General features: G+C 37.1%; 1 protein-coding gene across 4 annotated transcripts in view; it reads left to right on the forward strand.

Annotated features, from left to right (window-relative positions):
- The window catches only part of LOC139765914 (calnexin-like), a 62,091-nt gene extending 37,205 nt beyond the window's left edge, over positions 1 to 24,886 (forward strand). For 2 of the 4 annotated variants that reach the window (XM_071694174.1, XM_071693998.1), the window contains exons 9-12: positions 1,320 to 1,460; positions 17,289 to 17,411; positions 17,719 to 17,994; positions 23,243 to 24,886. In XM_071694174.1, coding sequence (XP_071550275.1) covers positions 1,320 to 1,460; positions 17,289 to 17,411; positions 17,719 to 17,994; positions 23,243 to 23,293 — 591 coding nt within the window. In that variant the 3' untranslated portion in view covers positions 23,294 to 24,886. Of the gene's footprint in view, positions 1 to 1,319; positions 1,461 to 8,771; positions 8,898 to 17,288; positions 17,412 to 17,718; positions 17,995 to 23,242 lie in introns of all 4 variants that reach the window. The other 2 variants (XM_071694082.1, XM_071693908.1) reach the window with 1 other exon arrangement.
- The last annotated feature ends 503 nt before the right edge of the window (positions 24,887 to 25,389 follow it).

Below are 25,389 nucleotides of genomic sequence, written 5' to 3' on the forward strand. Positions count from 1 at the left end.
AAATGTTAGAATTGGTGGGGTTAAGGGGAAGAGGTAAAACAAATTGGTGATGGAAAGGTGGACTGAAAGACCTAAATGCTCAGGGCTTGAACATGCAGGAGGGTAAAAGACGTGCACAGGATAGAGTGAATTGGAGTAGTTTGGTATAGATGGGGCAATGTGCTGTCAGGGGACTCATCCAGGGTATATGAAACAGCTGGGGAAAACTACAAAGAGGTCTGTGGGGCCTGGTTGTCCCTTAGCCTGATTAACTGCTCTCTAACTGGCAATTGACTCCAGATGAATTTCTGGAAAAGTTTTGGATTTTCTCTCATCTCGTTCCTACTACTCTTATCACTGATACTTTGTTCCTTATGTCTTATCCTGGTTTACCCATTTCTTGTTTTATGCATTGCAAAAGCTGGCTGGCTGAAGTGCTGTCTGTATCTAGTCTTTGAATATCTTGAAGTTCCTTTGCTTTTAGACATCTTTGATTAAACCATGTTTTCCCCTTTCTTATCATTTTCCTTGTATTTGAAACTAAAGATAAAGATGTACCTGTCTTCATTATAATTTACAATGACCCTTTCACCACAAAGCCCTGATTCCAGGCCACTGCACTTTATTTCCCATTCTGTGTTACCAAAGAAATTGTTGAGGTTTTTGTAGTTTCCAGTACTATGTCTTCTCTCACCTCTATTCATTTAATGACCTCATTTGCCACATAGTTAAACTTGAGCTTTACATGATCACTGTTTTCAAATGATGTATCATATTTGATATGCTCTATCCATGCAAGTATGTGTGAAGATAGGATCTAGCAATGATTGTGCATCAGTCCCTCTCATCCAAGTGTGTTCATTGACCTTCATCAAGTATGTGTGAAGATAGGATCAAAACAGTGATTGTGCATCAGTCCCTCTCATCCAAGTGTGCTCACTGACCTTCTCATGAGGATATTTTCTTGTATGCACTCTAAAACCATGGTTTTTTGAGTATCATCATGAGAATCCCAATTCCCCCAATCTGTTTATAATTTTTGAAATTCTCCATTATCAGTATTGTACCATCTCTTACGTGAGTGTTTTACAGTTTTGTTTACCATCTTGAGTGTTAGCATTTTGTATTTGTTCTGATTTACTTCAGTTTTTAGAGGATCATATAATATTAACACCACTATGCTGTTCTTTCCTCCATTTACTCTTACAATTATGCATTGTCTGGATGAGCCATCTTCCACTGTTTCTGTTCTTGATGTCACCTTGTTAATGAAGAAAGCAGCAAACAAGAATAAAATAGTTATAATAATGTGTATGCATTTACATATCATCTATTTACAGGATGCTGTTGGTATTGAGCTATGGTCCATGTCTGATAACATACTTTTTGACAACCTGATTGTCGCAGAAAATGTTGCTGATGCCTATCGTTTGGCCCAAGAAACATTTGACTTAAAAGTTATGAAATTGGAGAAAGGACAGGTATGGTTAAATAAGTTTTGATCATAAAAATTTTTGTTTAATGTCAATAACAGATTATCAGTGTTTTGTTTGTGCTGTACATATTTTGGCTGTTAATTTCATATCCATATATATATATGGGGATAGGGGATTAAGAATACTTCCCACGTATTCCCTGCGTATCGTAGAAGGCGACTAAAAGGGGAGGGGGCTGGAAATCCTCCCCTCTCGTTTTTTTTTTTTTTTTTTTTTTTTTTTCCCAAAGAAGGAACAGAGAATTGGGCCAGGTGAGGGTATTCCCTCAAAGGCCCAGTCCTCTGTTCTTGGTACTACCTCGCTAACGCGGGAAGTGGCGAATAGTTTAAAAGAAAAGAAAGAAATATATATATATATATATATATATATATATATATATATATATATATATATATATATATATTTTTTTTTTTTTTTTTTTTTTTTTTTTATACTTTGTTTCATATATATATATATATATATATATATATATATATATATATATATATATATATATATATATATATATATCTGCAACATAGTCTCCTGAAAATGAGGAATTGGAAGGGGATGAATATTTTTCAAAATCTCATTAGATATAACTGCAGATATTCATTCTTGTTTGAGAGAGAGAGAGAGAGTTAGAGTGAGACAGTGTGTATGTGATGACAGTTTTTCTGTTTATTTAATATAAGGAGAGTTTACTTTCTTTCTTTGTCTGTTACACACACACACACACACACACACACACACACACAGCCTTATGGTAATAGACATCACCAAAGCCTTCAGCACTCTAACCTAGATTCACCTTTAAAATGCTTAAACTCTACAGTGAAGTTCCTGCAAGAAGCATTTCTCCCTCTGACTCTTCTCAGTCTCTCCCTATATGACCTCCCCTTGCTTCAAGCAAACTTTATCATGAAGGTCCTTCACATGGAACCACTCACTCTCCTCTTTGCCTATTAGCACACATCTCTTACCCTTTTGATGGAAACTCTTCATTGCTTTTAATAGCTTTCCTACAACACCATACGATTGTAACACCTTCCACAAAGCATCCCTATCAGTCTTTTCATATACTTATTCCTAATCCGTAACTTTTCCGTATAAGTCCTTCTGTTCCTCAAAGTATTTCTCAGTCACAGTCTTCAAAGCAGAGATCTGATTCACTCATCCTTTACCACTCCTGCAGCCACATTGTTCCTCTCCAGTTTAAAGCTCTGTGCATACCACCTTCTCAGTCACCACTCTTCCATACAACTTACTAGTGTGCACAGCAAACTTTTACATTTGTGATTCGAAAATCACTTTTGTCCCACTTGCTTTTATAAAGTGGCACCTTATATGCATTCTACCAATCCTCACCATGATCCATGCTTAATTGAAATCCTAACTAACTAGTCAACAACACAGTCACCCTCTTAAGACATTCAGCTGCAGTACCATCGTCCCTAGGTGCCTTGCCACATTTCAATTTATGCAAGGCTTTCACCATCTCTTTTTTCACTAAACCTTTTGCCATGACTCTTACTTCACTTACTTCCTGAACCCATATATCCTACATCTGCCACCCTGTCATCAAACTACCTTACATCCTCTCAAAAGGAAATAAAACTGCAAACCACACAGAATAGTGAACACAGAACAGTCACTAGCTGCCAAGCAACCATAAACGCTAAATACCAACACAATGAGAGAAAGATCCTCCTAATACCATCCCACCTCAGAATGATTTCTATGCATCATTACAAGACCCCTCCCACCCAAACACTCTATAACCAACCACCACCTCATACCTCATAAGTAGAAATAAAAAGCCAATCTGTGCCCCACACTTCAGCACCCTGTATTCAAAGATCCCCCCACCCCAACAAATATAATACTGACAAAAGATATTCACGCTGAAATAAACTGTCAAGCACTGAGCAACCACTTAGCAGAAGCCCCATTCTTTAGACAGGCATGAGTCACACTCACCCATCAATTATCTGGATATCATCTATCCCTGCAACACCACAAACACTGTTTCAACATGTCCGAAGACCCTTCATGGCTATGATGAATCTGTCACAATGATGACATTGAGCACTTACTACTTGTTTGCTTTGTACCCTCTGCGCATAGACTCACACATGTGTACACTTTATCACCTGTGGCTCCAACTGGTGGACATGGCCAGCTTCCTGAGCACTGCAGAAGCCTTGTAAAGATGGAAGGGGCTTTTGGGGCTGGAAGTAAGTTTACACATACACAGATTCTTGATATTCACTATTCAGTGCTCCAAATATGTGAGATGTTTATTGAAAATGAATTTGGATATGAGGAAGGTGCCGGGAGTTTAGTCTGTTTGTAGTGTATATATAGAAGAAACATGAATGAGGTAAAAAGTATTGTTTGTAATGAATCATCCTAGGTTCTACAGTGTTTTCTTTATGAGGTCAGATTATTTCTGCAGAATAGATGAGATGGCATGAAAAAGCTAAATGATTTTGGCATTATGAAGAAAAATTTTGATATTTTCTGTTCTAAGAATGCTTTACATTATTAGCACATTTTTATGTTCCTTAAATTTGAGAGCTTAGTTGCTGTTATACTTTTGAAAATTACCTCTTGTTTATCTTTTAACAATGTGAAAATTTTATTTGAACACTTAACAGCCTCCCAATTACATATCACTAGTGATCAGCTTCAGAGAAATTTTGAATAGTATCTACTTACAGTCAGGTTGGTGAAAATATATTTGTATTGAAAATGATGGTATGATGGGACAGGTACTGAAAACTTACACTTGCTATCTGATTCCAGAAACAGAATACATATTACTCTGGCAAGTTATGCATATTTTAAGAAATGTATAAATGAATAGGCAAGTTCAAGTCTTGTAATATAATTTTCATTTTAGTGTGGAGAAACAGATATTATGTAGGTTGTGAAAGATGCCATTGTTCTGTACTTAGAGGTTAGGTAGACTGTTTTTGTGGGTATCAGCAATAACCAAGCAGGTAATGATTTAATTAGTGAGAAGTTAGTTTTATCAGTCCTTTGCTTAGTCATAGGTGTGCTGCTAAATCATCTTATGCAGTATTCTCCTTGTAGTTTATGATCCACCAAATCGGACAGTAGATTAACTCAAAGTAATGAAACACTTTGTTTTTGCGTATCCTTACCCCCTGTGAATCCATTCAACACACAATGATGTACATATCAGTCAACATTGGTTTATGATTCCCACTCCCATGTTAACAAAACTTGGCAGCCAGTGAATAAAACATGAACAAAAAGTCATCTTCAGCAAGGCTGTATCATTGTCAGTGAACAAGAAGCAGCACAGTCCTGTCAAGGGTCTTTTTGCTCCAAAAGAATCCATCATTTCCAGACATCTTGGTGTAATGCAGCCTTAAAGCTCTGTGATTCCCATAAAAGAAGGCTTAAGATTGGATCAACCCCAGTTCCCATACCATGGGATCATGCAGATGTTGAGCAGTATAAACTCATCACTAAACATCCTTATCATTCTTGAGACCTACCAAAGTTAGAGCACTCTGTTGGATACATGCTGCTTTCCAAAAATGATAATCAGTCATTGTTTTCCATGATGCATTTACAGCCATTCACAGTGATCTTCATTGTTTTCCATGATGCCTTTACAGCCATTCACTGTGTACTTTCCCATTAGCTCATCAACAATAGAAGCTAGCATGTCTCTCCATCTGTGTTATGCATGATTAATTCTGATGGTCTGCCAGTTTCTGTCTGCAATTTTTTTCATGCAGAAGTTTGGAAGGGACAGGGATGTATTTACACTGTGATTATTCTGTTTGCTTTCCAGGGCAGCAGCTGATGGGCCAATATATGATTAATTGTCTGATTGTATGGTGAATTGAGTATTATTTAGGTTCACCAGGTAGAAGATAGTTTACATAGGGAGGAACAGAGATTTAATCACATTTTTCCCATATCTAGTTGTAGGAGAACAGGAAAAGGAGAGAAGCAGAAAAAAAGGATCTCGATTATGGATTACCCTTTTAGAAAACATAAATCAAACTTAAGATTTTATTCACATTTTCAAGTGAATGCAAATTATTAATATCCTTCATGAACGCTGCTGGGCAGTGGGGATACACATTCCAGTTATGGGGTAAATGGATGAACCGCAGTTCTTGGTTTTGGCCTGCATATATAGTGGCATGTGCTTCCCCAGCCCTCCTCTTCTTCCTTTTCTTGATTTGGTGGGTTCAACAACATGAAACAGATGAGGAAAAGGTCAGGGAAGGTTTAATTTAGAAATATTTGACCAGAGTTTTTTTGCACAAATTAAACTAAATTTTGCACTATAGATAGTGGTAATTGGTTATTCATATTGGTGATTTATTGTAGAATTCCTTCCCTCACATTTTTGTAGCAAAGTGATATGGAGATTGGATTTAGCAAAAATATGAATGAATAGCAGTTGTATGTTTGCTGTAAAGCCTTTGTGTATGAGGTAAATAGGCAAACTTTCATGTAAACTGGCTCCAAAATATAGATCATTGGAGTTCAACAGTTTTATCAAGAACAGTAAGGTATTGTTAAAGGTTATCTTCCTTGTAATGTTCTTAGAACCAGTACTGCAGATGCACTAAGTGTGTACAAAGCACCTTTGCAGGAAAAGTATTTTTCTTGATTTTATCTCATGCCAATAGCTTATTATTTAAGATGATGATTTGTTTATATATTTTGTTTGTAACATATAACACAGTTTTCATTAGCATTGCTGATAATTCTGGCAAGGTGATCCTTAATTTCCATGCATTTTGATAAAGACAGTTTTATGTATAGTGTACATGGTTGAAGGTTTTTGTACACTGATTGGTATTATTTTCAGAATTTGAAGGATCTTTTAAAAGTTGTGAAAACAGAAAGGCTGTTGATTGGTTTTATGACTTAAGGTGACATCTTATTGTGCAAATGGATCTTCAGGAATAGTACCCTTTGGAAATAATGATTCCTGATTCTGCCATTATATTTTTTTATGATTGTTCACCGTTTCCCATATTAGTGAGGTAACATCAGGAACAGATGAAGAAAACAGCCTCATTTGTTCGCACTGATTCTGTAGCCATCATAAAGAGTGCACTAAAACCACAACCCTGTCCCTCAACCATGGAAGTGGAAGTGAATCATAGGGTGGTAGAGGGGGCAAAGGTTCTGGGGGTGCTGAAGAATGTTTAGAAAAAGAGAACATTATCTGGGAGGGCAAATATGGATATGTTTGAAGAGATAATAGTCCCAACAGTATTTATAGATGTGAGGCATAGGGTCATTACAAGACTATGTGGAGGAGGGTGGATGTGTTGGAAATTAAATGTTTGGGAACGATATGTGGTGTAAGTTGGTTAGATCGAGTAAGTAATGAAAGGGTAAGAAAGAGATGTGGTGATGAAAAGAGTGTGGTTGAGAGAGCTGAAGAATGGGTGTTGAAATGGTTTGGACATAAGAGAATAAGTGAGGAAATGTTAACAAAGAGGATATATGGATGTATATGTCAAGTGGAGGAAACAAGTAGAAAAGGGAGACCAATTTAGAGATAGGAGCATGGAGTGATAAAGATTTTGAGCAATCAGGGCCTGAACATGCAGGAAGGTGAAAGGCATCCACAGGATAGTGAATTAACAATGTGGTATACTGGGGTCAATGTGCTGTCAATATATTCGACCAGGACATATGAAGCATCTGGGATAAATCATGGAAAGGTGTGAAGGGTCTGATTATGGATAGGAAGCTGTGGTTTTGGTGCATTACACATGACGTCTAGAGAATAGATGTGAGCGGATGTGGCCTTCCTTCATCTGTTCCTGGCACTAACATAGGAAATGATGATCAAGTATTAAAAAAATTGTGCATATTGTATTCAATGAATGAATATTTTTACAAGTCTGTTAAATGAAAATTTGTTATACGAGGTTCCTTTAAAAGATGTCTCTCCTTGTGTATGCATTGTGCATTCTGTCAGTCCTCAGGCATCTCAATATGATTCATACATACATTGATAATCTCATCTAACCAATCAATGATGCAGTTACTCTCTTTCCTAAAGAATTCAACTGTAATACCATCCAGTCCAGTTGCCTTACCACATGCCATCTTACACAAAGTTTTTACACACACACACCCCACCCCCCCCCCCCCTCTTCTTTTTTTCACCAAACTACTTGTCTTGACTCTTTTGCTTTGCATATCTCCCAGTCACAAACACCCCACATCTGCCACCCTGTCATCAAGCATATTCATCAGTCCTTCAGAGTACTCACTCCACCTCCTCTTCACCTCATCTAAGAATGTTACCATTTTCCCGTGTGCCCCCTTCAGTTATGTTCCCATTTGTTTTCTTGTTTTTGTTACATGATAAACTTCCCTCCTAAACATATTCTCCTAAAAGTTAGCTTTTGGGTGCTCACTCACACCAGTTCTCATTTTTCCCCATTGTCAGTCTCTTCACCTTTCTCTTGTGCTTCTGATGCTTTCTTTTGTATGTCTCTTAATCACTTGCACCTCTTTTATCTATCACCAACATCTTTGTCATCCCACCTTTTGGCACCCATTATCAAATGCCCACCATCCACATCACACAATTTTCTCTTTGCATGTCAGCTCTGCTTCCCTAAATACCTCTTATTCCTTAACCACTCCCCTAGCTTCTTTTACTCTCGTCTTATGCCATTCTACACTCCATTTTCCTCTTACTTTCACCACCCTCTTTTCACTTAAATCATTTCTTCTTTTCCGAAAATAATTAGCAAATTTTCACCCTTGTTTGTATCAGTTAATGATTAGTCATTTTACTTTCAGTTGTGCTCACATCAGTCTAGGGCTCATAGCCTTGCACTCTAGAAGGCATTCCCATAGCTCCTTGTGCAGAAGTGTTACCCTCTTCCTTATCACTTCTTTACACACTAACTCATCTAAGTCATTCCCCGACCATTCATACCCCTAAGCATTGAGCTTTGTTTCATTCGAAACATATAGGTTTCTTTTCTCAAACATTACATATCTCTATCTTCTCTTATTGGTTGCATCCACGAATATTCAGACTATCCACCTTGAGCCTTTCAGGAGGATGTGCACATTGCTTTGCTTTTTCTTGTTTCACTGTTAAGGAATGAAAATGCAAAAAGGGGAGAATGTCTAGCACCTGCATTTATTTCATTATTTATCTTGAAATTGTTTCCATGTTAGACAGGAAAATACTTTTGAATGAAGAATCAGCAATGTACTTGAAAATTTACTATATTAGTTTCTTAGCACAATCCTAAACAGCCAAGCACTTTTATTTAGACCACCCTCTGGGAGAAGTTCATGAAGCTCACCAATTATAAACCAGTAATGTGGACCCTGTACTTGCTGTACGTTACTATTCCAACGGCATTACTTATTTATTATCTGATGAAGAGAGTATATGAGGTATTTGCTCATGGTTATCTTAAACTGTTAATTTAGATAGCTTTCATGCTATATTTAGCCTTATGTATGCATTTGTATTTGTATTGCTTGTACTCTTATTTAGGGTACCTAGAAAAATACATCCACTGCCATTGATGAATAGCACATAACCAAAATGCTTTTACAAGGAGGTGCACATTTATATGGGTGAACATACACAAACACACAAGGAGCTTCCCAGGTTCGAATCAGTTATCAGGAATGTTGCCTTCTTTCTTTCTTCTTTTAAGAAGACCCAATTTGTACAAGAGTGAGTGGGTTGCATTGGAAAAGTGAATAAACATAGCTAAGTTACTGTATGAAAGTGCAGCTCTGACTTAACAAAAGGGAGTAAAAGTTTAGTGTAAACAAAGGACAACACTTGTGTTGGTTAAAGATATGAACAACCCTCATGCATGAGACTATTTTTATGTGCGTAAGCTTCATTACTGTGACAGTTATTACTGTAGTGGATCAATTTAAGACTTCTAGCTCTGACTGAGCTTGGAAAGTCTGGCAATGATTAAAATAAAGGAATGTACCAAGGTCATTTGGTTATAATGAAATCTGCAAAGAGAATGTTTTGGAGGGATCAGAATGAGTGCTGGGCAATTTGAGTGTGAAACTGGCAAATGTGGTAGTTGAATTGAGGATGATATTAGGGTGCATGGGGTATTCAGTGATGTGAATTGAATTGGTGAACAGATTGTAGACTTGTGTACTGGAAAAGGACTGGTCATTACGAATACCACACCTGCTTTAAGAAAAAGGACATACATAAGGTAATATGTGGGTGAGGAGGAAAGATAAAAGGAAGCAATTATTAGATCACATACTAATTGATAGGCATGGAAAAGAGAGACTCTTGAATGTGAATGTGTTGAAAGAGCAGGTGGTGAGATGTCTGATCACTTGTAGAGGCAATGATGAAGGCTTCTTGAGGTTTTAGAAAAAAAAAAAGGAAATAAGATGGGTGAGAAGAGGATGGTGAAAACAAGAGAGCTTGGAAAGAGGCTTGTGTGAAAAGTTACTAGGAGATACTGAATATAGAATGATAAAGTTAAGAGTAAATGAAGGTAGGAAAGCGGGTGGGAAAAGGAAGGTATTTAAAGAAGCAGTGCAGGCGTGTGAGAGAGAGAAGTGTATGGCATGTGGAAGGTGGAATGTGCATATGTGAGAAAGGCTGTAGAGTGACTGATTAGAACCAAGGTTAAGTTGCTGATGAAAGAGAAAGGAGAGATGTATGGTTGTTAAGGGTAAGGAGTACCAGTAATTAGGAGATATAGAAATGAGAGCATGATGAGATTAAGAGTATGGTGCATGAGCTGAAAAAGAGTGCAAATGATATTTGGGGTGAGAGCAAGGTTATTAGGTTCAGTAGGGTTGAGGAACAAGTTATCTGGGATGTAAGTGTGGATGGAGAAAGGTTGGAGAAAGTGAAGTGTATAGTTATCTGGGAGTGGACTTGGCAGTGAATGGAACCATGGAAGCGGAAGTGAGTCATAGAGTGGGGGAGGCGGTGAAGGTTATGGGAGCAATGAAGACTGTGTAGAAGAGAAGATTATCTCATAGCAAAAATGGGTATGTTTGAAGGAATAGTAGTTCCAACAATATTATATGGTTGCAAGGCATGGGCTACAGATAGGGTTGTACGGAGGAGAGTGGATGTGTTGAAAATGAAGTGTCTGAGGACAATGTGTAGTGTGAGTTGGTTTGATCAAGTAAGTAATGAAAGGTTAAGAGATATGTGTGGTAATGAAAAGGGTGTGGTTGAGAGAGCAGAAGAGGCTGTGTTGAAATGGTGGGACATATGGAGAGAATGAGTGAGGAAATGTTGTTATAGAAGATATATGTGTCAGAGGTGGAGGGAACAATATGTTAATCATTTTCCCTTGACCTTTATATACTCCCTGGTTTAGCCTAGTGCTGAAGTTCATTGTCCCATGCTCACCTTTTACCTTCCAGAATGCTTGGGCCTCAATAACTTGAAGCCTCTTTTACTCCAATTCTGACATATGTCTCTTGAGTCGGTCCCTCTTTTCTCACTCTGTATGTCTAATCCAGTTCAACTTGCTTTATACGTATTCCTCTTACTACCACACCTTTCTTTTACATTGTCATTCTTATGCAGTCAACCCATCTCACACCACATTATCAGACATATTACATCCAACACATCCACTCTCTTCCACTGATTTTGTATTCAAGGCAAAAGACTTGCATCCATTCAGCACTTGTCTGGACTACTATACTTTCACACACACCCTCCTTCCATTGACTTCCCAGTGCACCTGACACCTTATCCCCCTGTCCCAAGTCCACCCTCACTTTCTTTTCCTCTTTTGATTGTATTTATTTTATGTAAGGAGTATTTCTCGTATGTGGAAAAAAGAATGTTGCCAAAAAGCTTTGATACCATGTTTGATATAGTGATCCCAGAACTTAAAGAATGATAGAATAACTAGTTGTTTTGATTATTATATTCAGTGTATTTTTTGCTTTGTTTGCTATAATTGAAGCCAACTATAGTACTCAACATCGCCAAATATTTTCATGTCAATTTAGCTGTCTTGTGAGATACCTTTGATATACAATATATTTGTAGGGATATACTTTATGGTCATGTGGATGGTACTATGCATAGCTAAAGTAACCAGCTGTAGGATATTGCAAATGCTTCTTTTTTCTATGATGCTTTGGTAGTCATTCATAGCAGAGGAGTACATGCTTAAAGAAAAATGAATTACCTTTAGTGTGATTAAGGAAAATTTTAAGGTGATTTAACTCAATTATTCATGTATATCATTTGGTATTATTATTGTTAAAGTCATGTAAGGTGACAGTACTCAGGAGGAGCTTTTATTTCATTGCAAGTAAAATTGCATCCCACATACAAGTATTTTTGTATTTTAGGTTGATCTTTTAAGTATCCGTATGCCTGTTTGTGTGTATATATGTGGTGTTCGTTCTTGGATTTTTTTTTTCTCTGTGTGCACTCTTAGATGTGAGGATGTGGCCATGAAATCTGAATGTGTGTGTGTATGTGTGTGATCACTTATTTATAGTTAAGTGTTTGTACTGTATTGGTGTTTTTTTTACACTTGTAGGGCCCCTATATCTTGAATATTCTCTGCTGTCTTACAGCTTCTTAGATTTATGTTGTCTGCCTTAACCTTGTCTTGTCACTTTTTCATTATTATTCATACCCTACTCTTATACTAAACATACTTCTTTCCATCTTTTTTAGCAAGTTTTTATCCTCTCCTTTCATCTTTTAAAGAACTGCTTACTGTCATCATCTCTTTCCGTCTTTTTTAACAAGTTTTTATCCTCTCTGTTCATCTTTTAAAGAACTGCTTAGTCATCATCATTCTTGCTTAGAAGCTTAAAGGTTTTGATTTAGTAACTCCTCACTCTTATCTCTTCCAAAGGGTGGGAATTTAAGGATTCTAATCTTCCCCCATAACTCAGCTCGCTTAATGCTGGTACCTCGTTTGTTCCCCTTCTCTGGACTTTTGTTTTAGTGCAGCAACCAAACTGAAGAAGCATTTTCTAAGTTTGCCCTTATGTATGTTATGAACAGATTCATAAATATTTCCTTGTCCATATACATGAAGACCTAACCATTCTAAAGTGGGAATCTGTCAACAGGTTAGGGATGATGTCAGCTCCCAAGTCCTTCTCACACACTGAATCCGTAAGCTTATTTCCAGATTGAAAATAATGATATTGAGACCTCTCACTTTCAACCATCCTCATTTCTTTAGATTTACTTTGGTTAATTTTATCATACATGTATCAAACCAACTTTAGAGTCTGTTTTGGTCCTCTTGTAAGATGATGCAACCCTACTTGCTTTTCACATTCCTTATAACTTTTGCATCATCTGCAAATATTCCTAGGTAGTAATCTATACCTTATGGTAAGTTATTTAGATAGATAAAGAAGAATAAAGGTGCAAGGAAAGAACCTATGATGCTCTTCAGGTCACCTTGACCCGTTTGGAGAAGGCTCCTCTGACGTGCATCCTTTGCTCCCTTTGACTGAAATATTCTATAGTCCTTCGAAGGAGTTTCCCCCTTATTCTTGCATGGTTGTCCAGTTATTTAGATAGATAAAGAAGATAGACAAAGACAAAGAAGAATAATGGTGCCAGAACAGAACCTGTGATGCTCTCCAGGTCACCTTGACCCATTTGGAGAAGGCTCCTCTGACGTGCGTCCTTTGCTCCCTTTGACTGAAATATTCTATAGTCCTTCGAAGGAGTTTCCCCCCTTATTCCTGTGTGGTTATCCAGTCTTTTAGCCTTTAGTGCCTCACCCTTAACAGGCCACTGGCAGAGGGCCAGTCTAGTTATGGAAAGACTATTGCAGTGGCCACCCCCTTGAGGGAGTTCCTGAAGGGAGCAGGTGTTAAGAGATATAAATAGATCTTCAAGAGATGTAGGTATAGAGCAACAAGAGGACATACTGTGAAATTAAGTAAGAAACTCATCAATAAGGATGTAAAGAAATACTTTTATAGTATAAAAAGAGTGGTAAATGAATGAAACATTGCTTGACAACATGGTAAATGCAGACACCATATGTAAGTTTAAGACTGTAAAACAGATTGTTTAAGGGGATGGTAGGTGCAGACAGCATATATAACTTTTAAGACTGTATGAACAGAAGCTTCTGCCTAATTTTTCTACCTGTATGTTTCTACCTACTGCTGCTATCTATTGCTGATACCATTTTACCAAAAGGCATGGCTAGCACATAGCACTTACCGCAGGAAATCTAGAGTTACTAAGATTGAGCTGTGTGAGTTCAGTGTTGTATGTGACAGGGAGAGATATTTGGTATGTTTATGGACACAATGCCAGCAGTCCACTTGTCAGTGAGACAAAGAAAATTCAGCTATCTAGTTTGGAGAAGTGCAACTTGACAACCAGTGAAGTGCAGGCTCACTAACCTTCCTGATACCCAGGCAGGTAGTAATGGTAATACACCTCCCTAGTCGTTAGCTGCCTACCTATCCACATCATCATTCTCTGTTTATGTGATCCCAGGTCTGTGTCCATTTTCATCATTCTTGATACATCTGTTGATCAGCTCCAAAAATGCACATTTTACAGTGCCTTCCCAGCTATTGTCAGTAGATTATGTTCTCTATATTTTTGTCCTTATTCTAACTGATCAACTGTTGCAGTTGCTCCTCTGCACCTTTTCAATAGATTCTCTGTGTGTTTTAGTCCTTTCCTCTAACTGAACATCCTCTAGAACATCTATAAAACTACCTGTAGATTATATTTGCTTTTAAATGAATTCACCATATTTCCTCTGATTATTATGTGCCTGTAGAATCTCCTCCACTAAATTGAATTTTTGTCTGCACCCAGTTTCTTTACCTCATCATAGTTGTGTTATCTTCTGGTCCTAATTTTTTACTGTTTTCTCATGGAAACTCCAAAGATTTTTTCCTCTGGTAGTTCCTCTTTCATCTCTCCCTATGTTTCTTCCCTCTGGATCTTATGATCCTGGAACATTCCCTTATTTTAGTCCATACCAGACTGTAATCCAAGGTGAAACGAAAAATTAATGTACAGTATTTATCTTTGTTAGTGTTTTGTTGACAAATTTGTCCCAACTTTCTGGTCTAATTTATCTACCATCTTGAAAACCTCTTAAAGGTCTTAAAATGATCCCCATATTAATTCTGGTAACAGTGTTGAAGTTTAGACAAAATAGACTCAATTATGAGAGTGATTATAACCTTTAAGTGACACAGACAATATTGCATTTCGATTAGACTAAGATTCAGCTCTCTTTAGCCAAGTCAAAGCTGCACTTTTATACAGTAGAACTTAGCGACACTTGTTCATTTCATCATTGTAGCTACTTACTCCCTTAGAAATTGAATCTCCTTAAAAAAGCACAGTAATTAAAAGAAAATGATGTACTGAAATTAGCAACATTCCTGAGCATTCGATTTGAAGCTGGGAAACTTCTGCTCCCAAACCTTATTAATAAAGCTCAAAATTTAGCACATTCAAACAATTTCCCATGCATGTATCACTCAGGAGCCCCCCCCCCCCCCCCCCCACACACACACACACACACACACACACACACACACACACACACACACACACACATTTTACTTCCACCTTACTTGTTTATGATAGACTTCATGAGGTTTCGAACCTTCAGAATCTTTTAAAGACAGGGAGCACATCTTGGATTCAGTGTAGTCAGCTCTGTGTGTGTGGAATTCCATGTTTTTACTGTATGGGAAAGTTTTTCAATAATGAGGCCCCATCTCTTGAACATTCTCTATTAAAGTTTCTGAAATTTCTGTATTCTGTTTACATTATTCCTTTCATCCACCACTCATACTTTAGAAGTACTTCTTCACATACTCTTTCTTTTATAAGTTTCTTGCTTTATTTCATGTTATATCCTCTGATTGTTCAGTCCCTACTTCTTTGAAGAACCGTCACTATCTGCATCAAGATCTGTTTAATAACATAGTTTGTGATCAAATCGCCCTTTACTTGCGTTTCTTACTTTGTGGGTGTATTTAAGATCTCTAGCTTTTCCCTGTAACTCACCTCTCTTAATTTTTGTACCATCATTTTTGCTCTCCTTTGGCCCTTCCATATTATTTTTTTGGCCTTATTTATGATGTGTTTGAGTGTGTGCTTATTCTGCAGATACACTTAGGGATGATATATGAACAAAACCACATATACAAATGAGAGATAGATGGTTGTGGTAAAGTGGTTGTGGCATGGATTCCATTAGGTGTTGTTATATGTTCCTGTATTTGTAATTATCTGTTTGTACACTACAGAGAGGAATTTCTTTACTGATGGGGCCTATCTTTTAAACTTGTTTTACTATAGCATAACTTTTTCTGTTTTTATAGTTTACATCCTCATTCTTATGACAGTGTATTCCTTTTATTCTATTACTGTAGAAATACTTCTTCATCTCTTTTCCACTACAGAACAGGTGTATTTCTTACTTAGTGTTGTTATTGCATATTACTCCATCTTGCTGATTATAAAGAACTTTTCAGTTGACTGCCAGCCTCATTCAAAAACTTGATTAATTATGTTTCTCCTAAATATTTTTTCCCACTTTATTTTGGGTACCATCTGTGTTTTCCTTCATTGGACCTTTTGAATCAGGGCAAAATGTTCATAAATGGGATGACCAAATGTGATTTATTTGCATTTACTTATTTTTACATTAGAGTGAGGGAGCTGTACACTTACAGGGCCCCATATGTTAAAACTCTCACTACTTCCAACAACTTAATAAAATTTCGTATGCAGTTGGCATTCAGTTTCATCACTCAATCTATTCTGTTTTTCTACTTCTCTGTTACTATAAAAGGACTTCTTTACATCTTTTAAACAAGCTTCTTGAGTAGTTTCTTGTGACTTCTGGTTGCTCTTCCTTTTCAACTTGAGAAGAAATGTTCACAGTTGACATCATAACATTGGTGTATGAAGATTGATCAGGTCTATCCTCTTGGGTCCCTAAATTTTGAACTTTCTCTAATGTTGAGCAATTTTTTTTTTTTTTTTTTTTTCCAATATTCACCATTTCATACTTTGATCTACTCCATTAAGGTAATTCTCTGTTACTGTAAAAGTACCTTCTTACATCTTTTATACAAGCTTATTTTGTAGTTTCTTGTGACCTGAAGCTGCTTTACCTTTTAGTTTGAGGAACTGTTCCTGGTTTATAAACTTGAAGATTTTGATCAAATCTCCTCTGTCTTCTTTATTTCCATAATGGGCATATTTTTGGCCTTTAACCTTCACTGTAACTCTTGCTTCATGCACAGTCTTTGTTGGCTTCCTTTGGATTTTCTTTGTTATCCATGTGTTTCTACCTGTTTACATAGTATGGGGAGGAAATTCTACACTGATGGGGCCCAATGTCTTGAATGTATGTGTGTGTGTACACATGTACATGGATATTACATAGATTTACCATGAATTATGTGTATTTTCATTTACAAATGCTAATTCATTTTACATGTATTTGATGTCATTGTGTTGGTATGTGTGGGTTTGTTTTTGCCAGTGTGTGTGTTAATATAGTTTCCATTTTAGTTTTTTTACGTGCATGTACATGCATCGGCCCTTTTTTATGTGAGTTATTGAGAAAGAGTAAGAATGAATGAGTGTGTTTTGTTTGTAGGAAGTAAGTGAATTGTTGGATGTGGAATGATTTTGGGTTTGGATTTAAGCTTGTTAACATATGGATGGTTAATATGTCTGTCTGTGGTATTGGATAAGTGAGTGAGTGAGTTATCCATTTTATTAGTGTAGTTTCCTTGTATAGAATCCATCCTTGTGAGTTTGTATTATAGGTTGGTGTTTTCCGACGCATCATTAATTACTCCAATAAGCATCCTTGGCTGTATGCTATCTACGTTCTTCTTGTGGCCATTCCTGTAGTTTTGATAATCACCTGTTGCTGTGCAGAAGCAAAGGTAATATTTTAATAACTAGTTAGATTCCTTAAAGCAGACTAGCTTTGATGATATAGTTGTTTAGATTTTGTATAAAAATCTCTATGATAACATAAGTACACCTCACACTAAGTGACCCTTTACCTTTATTGAAAGTTTGATATGGCAAAATGAATTATATTGATTCATATGTGAGTGAAATAGTGTTCTTATATTAGTACTGTTTCAAAAGTAAATTACATCTGAAAATTTTTTTTTAATGAAATTTGCTTTAGCCAGTTTAATTAATCTTTTGTCCATTCAATATTAAACATCACATATACACCAGGACTCAAAGATAGAGAAGGAAGCAGAACGTAAAAAGACTGATGAACCTACTGAAGATGATCCCCATGCTGAGGAAGAGGGAGGGGCAGTTGATGGTGAGCCTGCAGGAGTCAGTGAACCTGCAGGTGGTGAGGATGCAACAGGTGTTGAGGATGCATCAGGTGTTGATGAGCCTGCAGACAACACAGAGGATGATGATGATGATGAGGAAGAAGAAAGAAAAGAAGAGGAAGAAGAGTTGGAGCAAGGGAAGGATGACAAGGACAGTGGAGCTGAGGTGAGATATTTCATCTGGAAAGGCAAAGAATCGTGTAACCAAATATAGAATTATTATTGATACGCCTTTACAAATTTGTGTTTGATAGCAATTTTTCATGTATACCCAACAAGAAGACAGGAACTAAGGAAGGAGTAGCACTACTCTTGAAGCAGGAATTATGGAAGTGTGTGATATAGTGTAAGAAAGTAAATTCTAGACTGATTTGGGTAAAACTGGTGCTTCTTGGTGCTTATGCACCTGGTCATGAGAAGAAAGATCATGAGAGGCAAGTGTTTTGGGAGCACTTAAGTCAGTAGTTTTGATGCATGAGACCATGTATTATTGGTGGGTGATTTGAATGTGAAGGTAAGTAAAGTGGCAGTTGAGGGTATTATTGGTGCACATGAGGTATTAAGTGTTATGAATGGAAATGGTGAAGGGCTTATGAAGTTGTGCACTGTAAAAAGACTGGTGATTTGGAATACAGGTACACCACCGATTTTCTGGCACTCTTTGTTCCAAAGCATTGCCGAATTTACCATTTTGCCGGACCAACCATGGTCACGTAATAATAATTCATCAACACACCTGTAACCCACTAATTATACATCTCCCATGTGTCCGAAGTATACCATGGACTGCTAGAAATTTAAAGTAAACAAATATTAAATGTAAATTAAATAGATAAATGAAATGCATTATACACATGCTCAGGACTAAGGTGCTCGTCAATATTGAGTTTCTCAAATTCGTCCACATACTCAGCAGCTCCTTCATGATTGGCAGACTGCTTTTCTCAGCACAGTTTATTCATGGAAATTCCATGACGCCTCTTGAATCTTTGAATCCATCCTTCACTATAGTCACGCTCATGGTGTAATTTAAGTTCTTTATGGAACAACTTAGCCTGGTCCATTATCATGCTACCTGACAAGTCCACTCCGACGCTGTCGAAACCATTGCATCATCACTCGATCGTGCTCAGTACTTTTACCATCTTTCATAGTTTTTCTAATCATCATTTGATTCTTGGAATTGCTGTCTGAATAGAATTTAAAAATTTTCTCCCTTTGCTTCTTTATATCATAAACAGTTGATGAACCAATACTGTAGATATCACACAGCTTAAGCACCAAAACACCACGGTCCATTTTTTCAACACTTCTACTTTATCTTGGATCCATATGGACTGGTGTTTACATTTGACACCACAACTGACTCTCTCATATGTCATAGAAGCCATAGCTAGGGCTGAATTTAAGCAAAATAAGCTAAGAATCTCACAGAATTGCGGTATCACCACCAAGTGCATTGTAAAGAATTTAAATGAGCGTGACCTACACACAATGCCATCTGTGGCCGCCCAGTAAACTAGTCTAGTGGCTGCAGTAATTTCAAGTTCCCTTTTGTAATTTCGTCCAGACTAAAGGAGGTAGCGAACCATCAGTTGCCAGAAAATCAGTGGTGTACCTGTACCTAGTTTAAAAAGAGATGGTCAGCGGGCATTATTAGACTATGTATAAATTGATAGGTGTGTATAAGAGAGACTTTTGGATGTAGATGTGCTGAGAGGGGCAGCAGATGAAATGTCTGATCACTATCTTGTGGAGGCTAGGGTGAAGATTTGTAGAGGTTTTCGAAAAAGAGGAGACACTGTCAGGGAGAAAAGAGTGATGAGAGTAACAGAGCTTAGAAAGGAGGCTTGTGTGAAGAGATACCAGGAGAGACTGATCATAAAATGGCTAAAGGTAAGAGCAAATGAAGTGAGGGGAGTGGATAAGGAATGGGAGGTATTTAGGGAAGCAGTTATGGCATGTGCAAGAGATGTATGTGACATGCGAAAGGAGGAAGGTGGGCAGAGTAAAAAGGGGTAATGACTGGTAGGATGAAGAAGTAAAGTTCCTAGTGAAAGGGAAGTAAAGTCATTGGGGCAGTACTTACAAGGAAGGAGTGCTGATAATTGGGAGATGACTGATTCACCTGCAATTCTGTACACTCCAGTCACTCTTTTACACTTCATCTTGTGCAAGGCTTTCATCAAAGCTGCAGATATATGTACCTCCTTTCTCAGAGTAACATGACTTAGTGTTTTCAAAATTTATTCAATACTTTTCTTTAACTCTCTCTCATATCATATCATCCTGCTTGGATTGCATTTCAGCTCTTCTGCTTTCAAGTTATGAATATTTGCATAGTTGATACACACTACATTTAATTATATTCTAGTGTCATTTGGTTTAGAAAATGTCTGTAATGTCCATTCTCCTTTTGTGCATCTACCTACTTTACTTATCCTCTCAGTATTTGGATCATATCCTGATAGTGTACTTGTTAATGATTTAAAACATTTTTGCATTTATCGCTTAGATTTTTGAAATGCATATTTTAGCATTCTTAATGAGCTGATTAATTTACAAACATATACATATATTTTAGAGGGATGGTTACAAAGTTGAATGATTTGAGAACAGAAAGATGTTGATGTTTAAATCATTTTATTAGAAATAAGGTTTGATAGGGATAGCAATGGGAAAGCTGAAGTTAAAAGCAGTCATGCAGGGGAGAAAGCTCTGAGGAACTGAAAAAATTTAAGCACAGATTATGCAAGAAGTTTTGAGAGTCCTTGTTTTGCCACTGATATATAGATATAAAACCCAAATGAATGCAGGTCAGGATAGGAAAAAAAATTTAGTACACTTTCATAGAGATGGATAACTTGCTTACTACAGTTGGAATTAGGATAATACTGGTAGATAAAGTGGAGCTGTTAGCAGGTTATATGTTCAGAAAAATCAAAAAGGCACATAGATGATATGGTTATGTAGAGCATATAGCCGATTAGAGATTAATAAACAAAATATGTATAGTAGTGCATTAAAGGACACAAGGAGGAGAAGTAGACTATGGAAGAGAAATAGTAAGAGAATTGATTAGGGATAGGAATGTTTCAGATGAAGATGCTAGATTAGTTGTGGGATTGAATGCAATGGAACCATTTTGTTTATTGAAGTGTACGAATGGAGTGACTGTATTGTTGACTGGTTGGTAAGGTTATTTAATGTATGTATGACTCATGGTGAGGTGCCTGAGGATTGGCGGAATGCGTGCATAGTGCCATTGTACAAAGGCAAAGGGGATAAGAGTGAGTGCTCAAATTACAGAGGTATAAATATGTTGAGTATTCCTGGTAAATTATATGGGAGGGTATTGATTGAGAGGGTGAAGGCATGTACAGAGCATCAGATTGGGGAAGAGCAGTGTGGTTTCAGAAGTGGTAGAGGATGTGTGGATCAGGTGTTTGCTTTGAAGAATGTATGTGAGAAATACTTAGAAGAGCAAATGGATTTGTATGTAGCATTTATGGATCTGGAGAAGGCATATGATAGAGTTGATAGAGATGCTCTGTGGAAGGTATTAAGAATATATGGTGTGGGAGGCAAGTTGTTAGAAGCAGTGAAAAGTTTTTATCGAGGATGTAAGGCATGTGTACGTGTAGGAAGAGAGGAAAGTGATTGGTTCTCAGTGAATGTAGGTTTGTGGCAGGGGTGTGTGATGTCTCCATGGTTGTTTAATTTGTTTATGGATGGGGTTGTTAGGGAGGTGAATGCAAGAGTTTTGGAAAGAGGGGCAAGTATAAAGTCTGTTGTGGATGAGAGAGCTTGGGAAGTGAGTCAGTTGTTCGCTGATGATACAGCACTGGTGGCTGATTCATGTGAGAAACTGCAGAAGCTGGTGACTGAGTTTGGTAAAGTGTGTGAAAGAAGAAAGTTACGAGTAAATGTGAATAAGAGCAAGGTTATTAGGTACAGTAGGGTTGAGGGTCAAGTCAATTGGGAGGTAAGTTTGAATGGAGAAAAACTGGAGGAAGTGAAGTGTTTTGGATATCTGGGAGTGGATCTGGCAGCGGATGGAACCATGGAAGTGGAAGTGGATCATAGGGTGGGGGAGGGGGCGAAAATCCTGGGAGCCTTGAAGAATGTGTGGAAGTCGAGAACATTATCTCGGAAAGCAAAAATGGGTATGTTTGAAGGAATAGTGGTTCCAACAATGTTGTATGGTTGCGAAGCATGGGCTATGGATAGAGTTGTGCGCAGGAGGGTGGATGTGCTGGAAATGAGATGTTTGAGGACAATGTGTGGTGTGAGGTGGTTTGATCAAGTAAGTAATGTAAGGGTAAGAGAGATGTGTGGAAATAAGAAGAGCGTGGTTGAGAGAGCAGAAGAGGGTGTTTTGAAATGGTTTGGGCACATGGAGAGAATGAGTGAGGAAAGATTGACCAAGAGGATATATGTGTCGGAGGTGGAGGGAACGAGGAGAAGTGGGAGACCAAATTGGAGGTGGAAAGATGGAGTGAAAAAGATTTTGTGTGATCGGGGCCTGAACATGCAGGAGGGTGAAAGGCGGGCAAGGAATAGAGTGAATTGGATCGATGTGGTATACCGGGGTTGACGTGCTGTCAGTGGATTGAATCAGGGCATGTGAAGCGTCTGGGGTAAACAATGGAAAGCTGTGTAGGTATGTATATTTGCGTGTGTGGACGTGTATGTATATGCATGTGTATGGGGGTGGGTTGGGCCATTTCTTTCGTCTGTTTCCTTGCGCTACCTCACAAACGCGGGAGACAGCGAAAAAAAAAAAAAAAAAGACGGATGGAGATACTGATCTCAGTTGACAAATCAGTTTTAAGGTGAAACATTACAAAAGACTTATACATGCTGAAGTCATTGTTACACTTTGACTAACAGGACACGGATTGAAGTTGTATATGAGTGATTTCAGTGGCTTTATATCCTCGATTCTCCCCGTAAAACTGGGAATAAGATCATGATAATAGATAATTATTACTGATAGGTTATAGAGGGGGCTGTGGTTTCGATGCATTATACATGATAGCTAGAGACTGAGTGTGAACAAATGTGGCCTTTGTTGTCCTTTCCTAGTGCTACCTCACGCGCGTGCAGGGGGAGGGGGTTGTCATTTCATGTGTGGTGTGGGTGGTGACGGGAAAGAATAAAGGCAGCAAGTATGAATTATGTACATGTGTATATATGTATATGTCTGTGTATGTATATATATGTATACGTTGAAATGTATTGGTATGTATATGTGCGTGTGTGGATGTGTATGTATATATGTGTGTATGCGGGTGGGTTGTGCCATTCTTTTGTCTGTTTCCTTGCGCTACCTCATTAACACGGGAGACAGCGACAAAGTATAATAAATTAAATGAATAGTAGGTTAGATGACCATTTTTATTTTTTTTCAGGATGCCCCGACTCGCACTTCCCCAAGGCTTCGCAAGGCACGAAGAGAATAAACCACACTGGATTATAACTTAATTTTATGGTAGAGACAAGGAAGTTGTATTTACATGCTCACATTTTTAGGGTGAGCAGAGATTTTTTGATTGGATTTTTATAAGAGGCCTTATGATACTAAGTAGTGTGGTATAAGTATTTTTATGCAAGATATCTCAAGTAATTGCTATGAGAAAAAGATTTGCAGAAAATCATTGTTTTACCATGGAAGATATTTTTCTCTATGATGATGATGATGATGAAAATACAATGAGGTATTTTAATTTTCTCAAAGTAAATTGTAATCATACTGAATTTGCACCATTGTGACCTAGTCAGGATCATTGCATTTGAAATAAGGGCAGTTTACTATGATTTATGTATCTGTTAAGTATCTATGCTTCAGTATTTGGATATACTGTGATAGTTTGAAGCATCTTTATCTCCAGACATTCCTCAGCCTTAACTAAGGATTCAGTGATTATCAAAAAGACAGATTCCAAAAAAGGTATTTGGACTTTCATTCTGAAACATTAATCAATATAATGATTATGTGCTTTGAAATGCACACACACAAAGGTTAGTTCCTTTAGATGTGAAGTTTTTGAAAAAGTTCACATGTAAAATACAGTTCCAACTAAATGACATAGGGTTATGTCTGTACATCATATGAATATGTTAGAATTACTTTTTATCATTAAAGAGGGTTATGTTTATACATCATATAAATATGTTAGAATTACTTTTTATCATTAATTAAAGGAAAGAAATTAGTTTAAGTTTCTCAGCTCTTCTGGAATGTATTTGGTTCCAGGCCTCAAATACATAATATGTCTTCTTAAACAGCGCTGTAGTTTGATCAGATTTTACTTTCTTAAATCATGCTTTCATGTTATTTTTTTCATTAGGTTTTGGTTTTAATGATTTGATGTTTCAGTGTTTTAGATGTATTTCATCTCCACCTTTTAGATTGTACTTCATCATTAGCTTGATAAATTTGTCATCCTAAGCACCATAATCTCTTTTCTTCTTATGTTGATGGGAAATGGTATATTATTTTTCTGTGAATGACTTGTCATGGTAAATTTGATCATATCTTCACTGGCCTGAAGATAATGCAACTTAAGAATCTGATTTATGACTACTACTATTGACCACATAAGTTAGAACTTCACAGCTTAGAGTGGAGAATTTTCTTTTGAATTATGTGAAATATTTTATCATGCCAAGTGAACAAGTAAGGAACTGTTATTCATTAATCATTATCCAAAAGCTGCACATAATTCCATTATTTACTGCATTGTTTAAAGCAGTGCATATAACCTCAAGCATTGTTCCTCATAAAGTTTGTGTAAAAGCCAAAAATTCTTTAGATTAGTTTTTGATTAACTGTAAGGATTTTTTATTTTGCCTTGAGGAAGTCATATTATTTTCACATTTTTCTGTAAGCAAAATAGATACAGTATTTGCAGTTCCAATGTAAGTAACTTAACTTTAGAATATCCATATATATACAAACAGATCATACCATACATTTGTTGTAGTATTTCTTGAGTATTTATTCCTGCCTGTATGTTGTACAGAAGCTTTTACAATAAATATTTACAGTGATATTGTGATGCTTTATTTTCCATGATTAACAAAAAAAATGTATTCCCTTCTCATTGATATAATACAGCTCTAGTAATAACACTAGTCAAGAAACTTTATACCCAAATTATCTAGCAATATGCATACCACTGTGTCGGTTGAAAGGAAAACAATAACACTGAACAAGAAGAAACAAGCATGCTTCATAGATCAGTAGGTATTTTCGTTTTCAATTCTCGACTCATTTAATTGTGCCCTGTATTCACAACTAACTAGTGTAGAAAAGATTTCTTTTTTATACTTTATTGGGGCCAGGTGAGGATATTCCCTCAAAGGCCCAGTCCTCTGTTCTTAACGCTACCTTGCTAATGCGGGAAATGGCGAATAGTAGTAGTATGAAATTTTTTTTTTTTTTTTTTTTTTTTTTTTTTTTTTTTTTTGCTGTCTCCCGCGTTTGCAAGGTAGCGCAAGGAAACAGACGAAAGAAATGGCCCAACCCACCCCCATACACATGCCTTGATTCAAT

The sequence above is a fragment of the Panulirus ornatus genome, chromosome 1 (genome assembly GCF_036320965.1).
Source record: "Panulirus ornatus isolate Po-2019 chromosome 1, ASM3632096v1, whole genome shotgun sequence".
Lineage (NCBI taxonomy): Eukaryota > Metazoa > Arthropoda > Malacostraca > Decapoda > Palinuridae > Panulirus > Panulirus ornatus.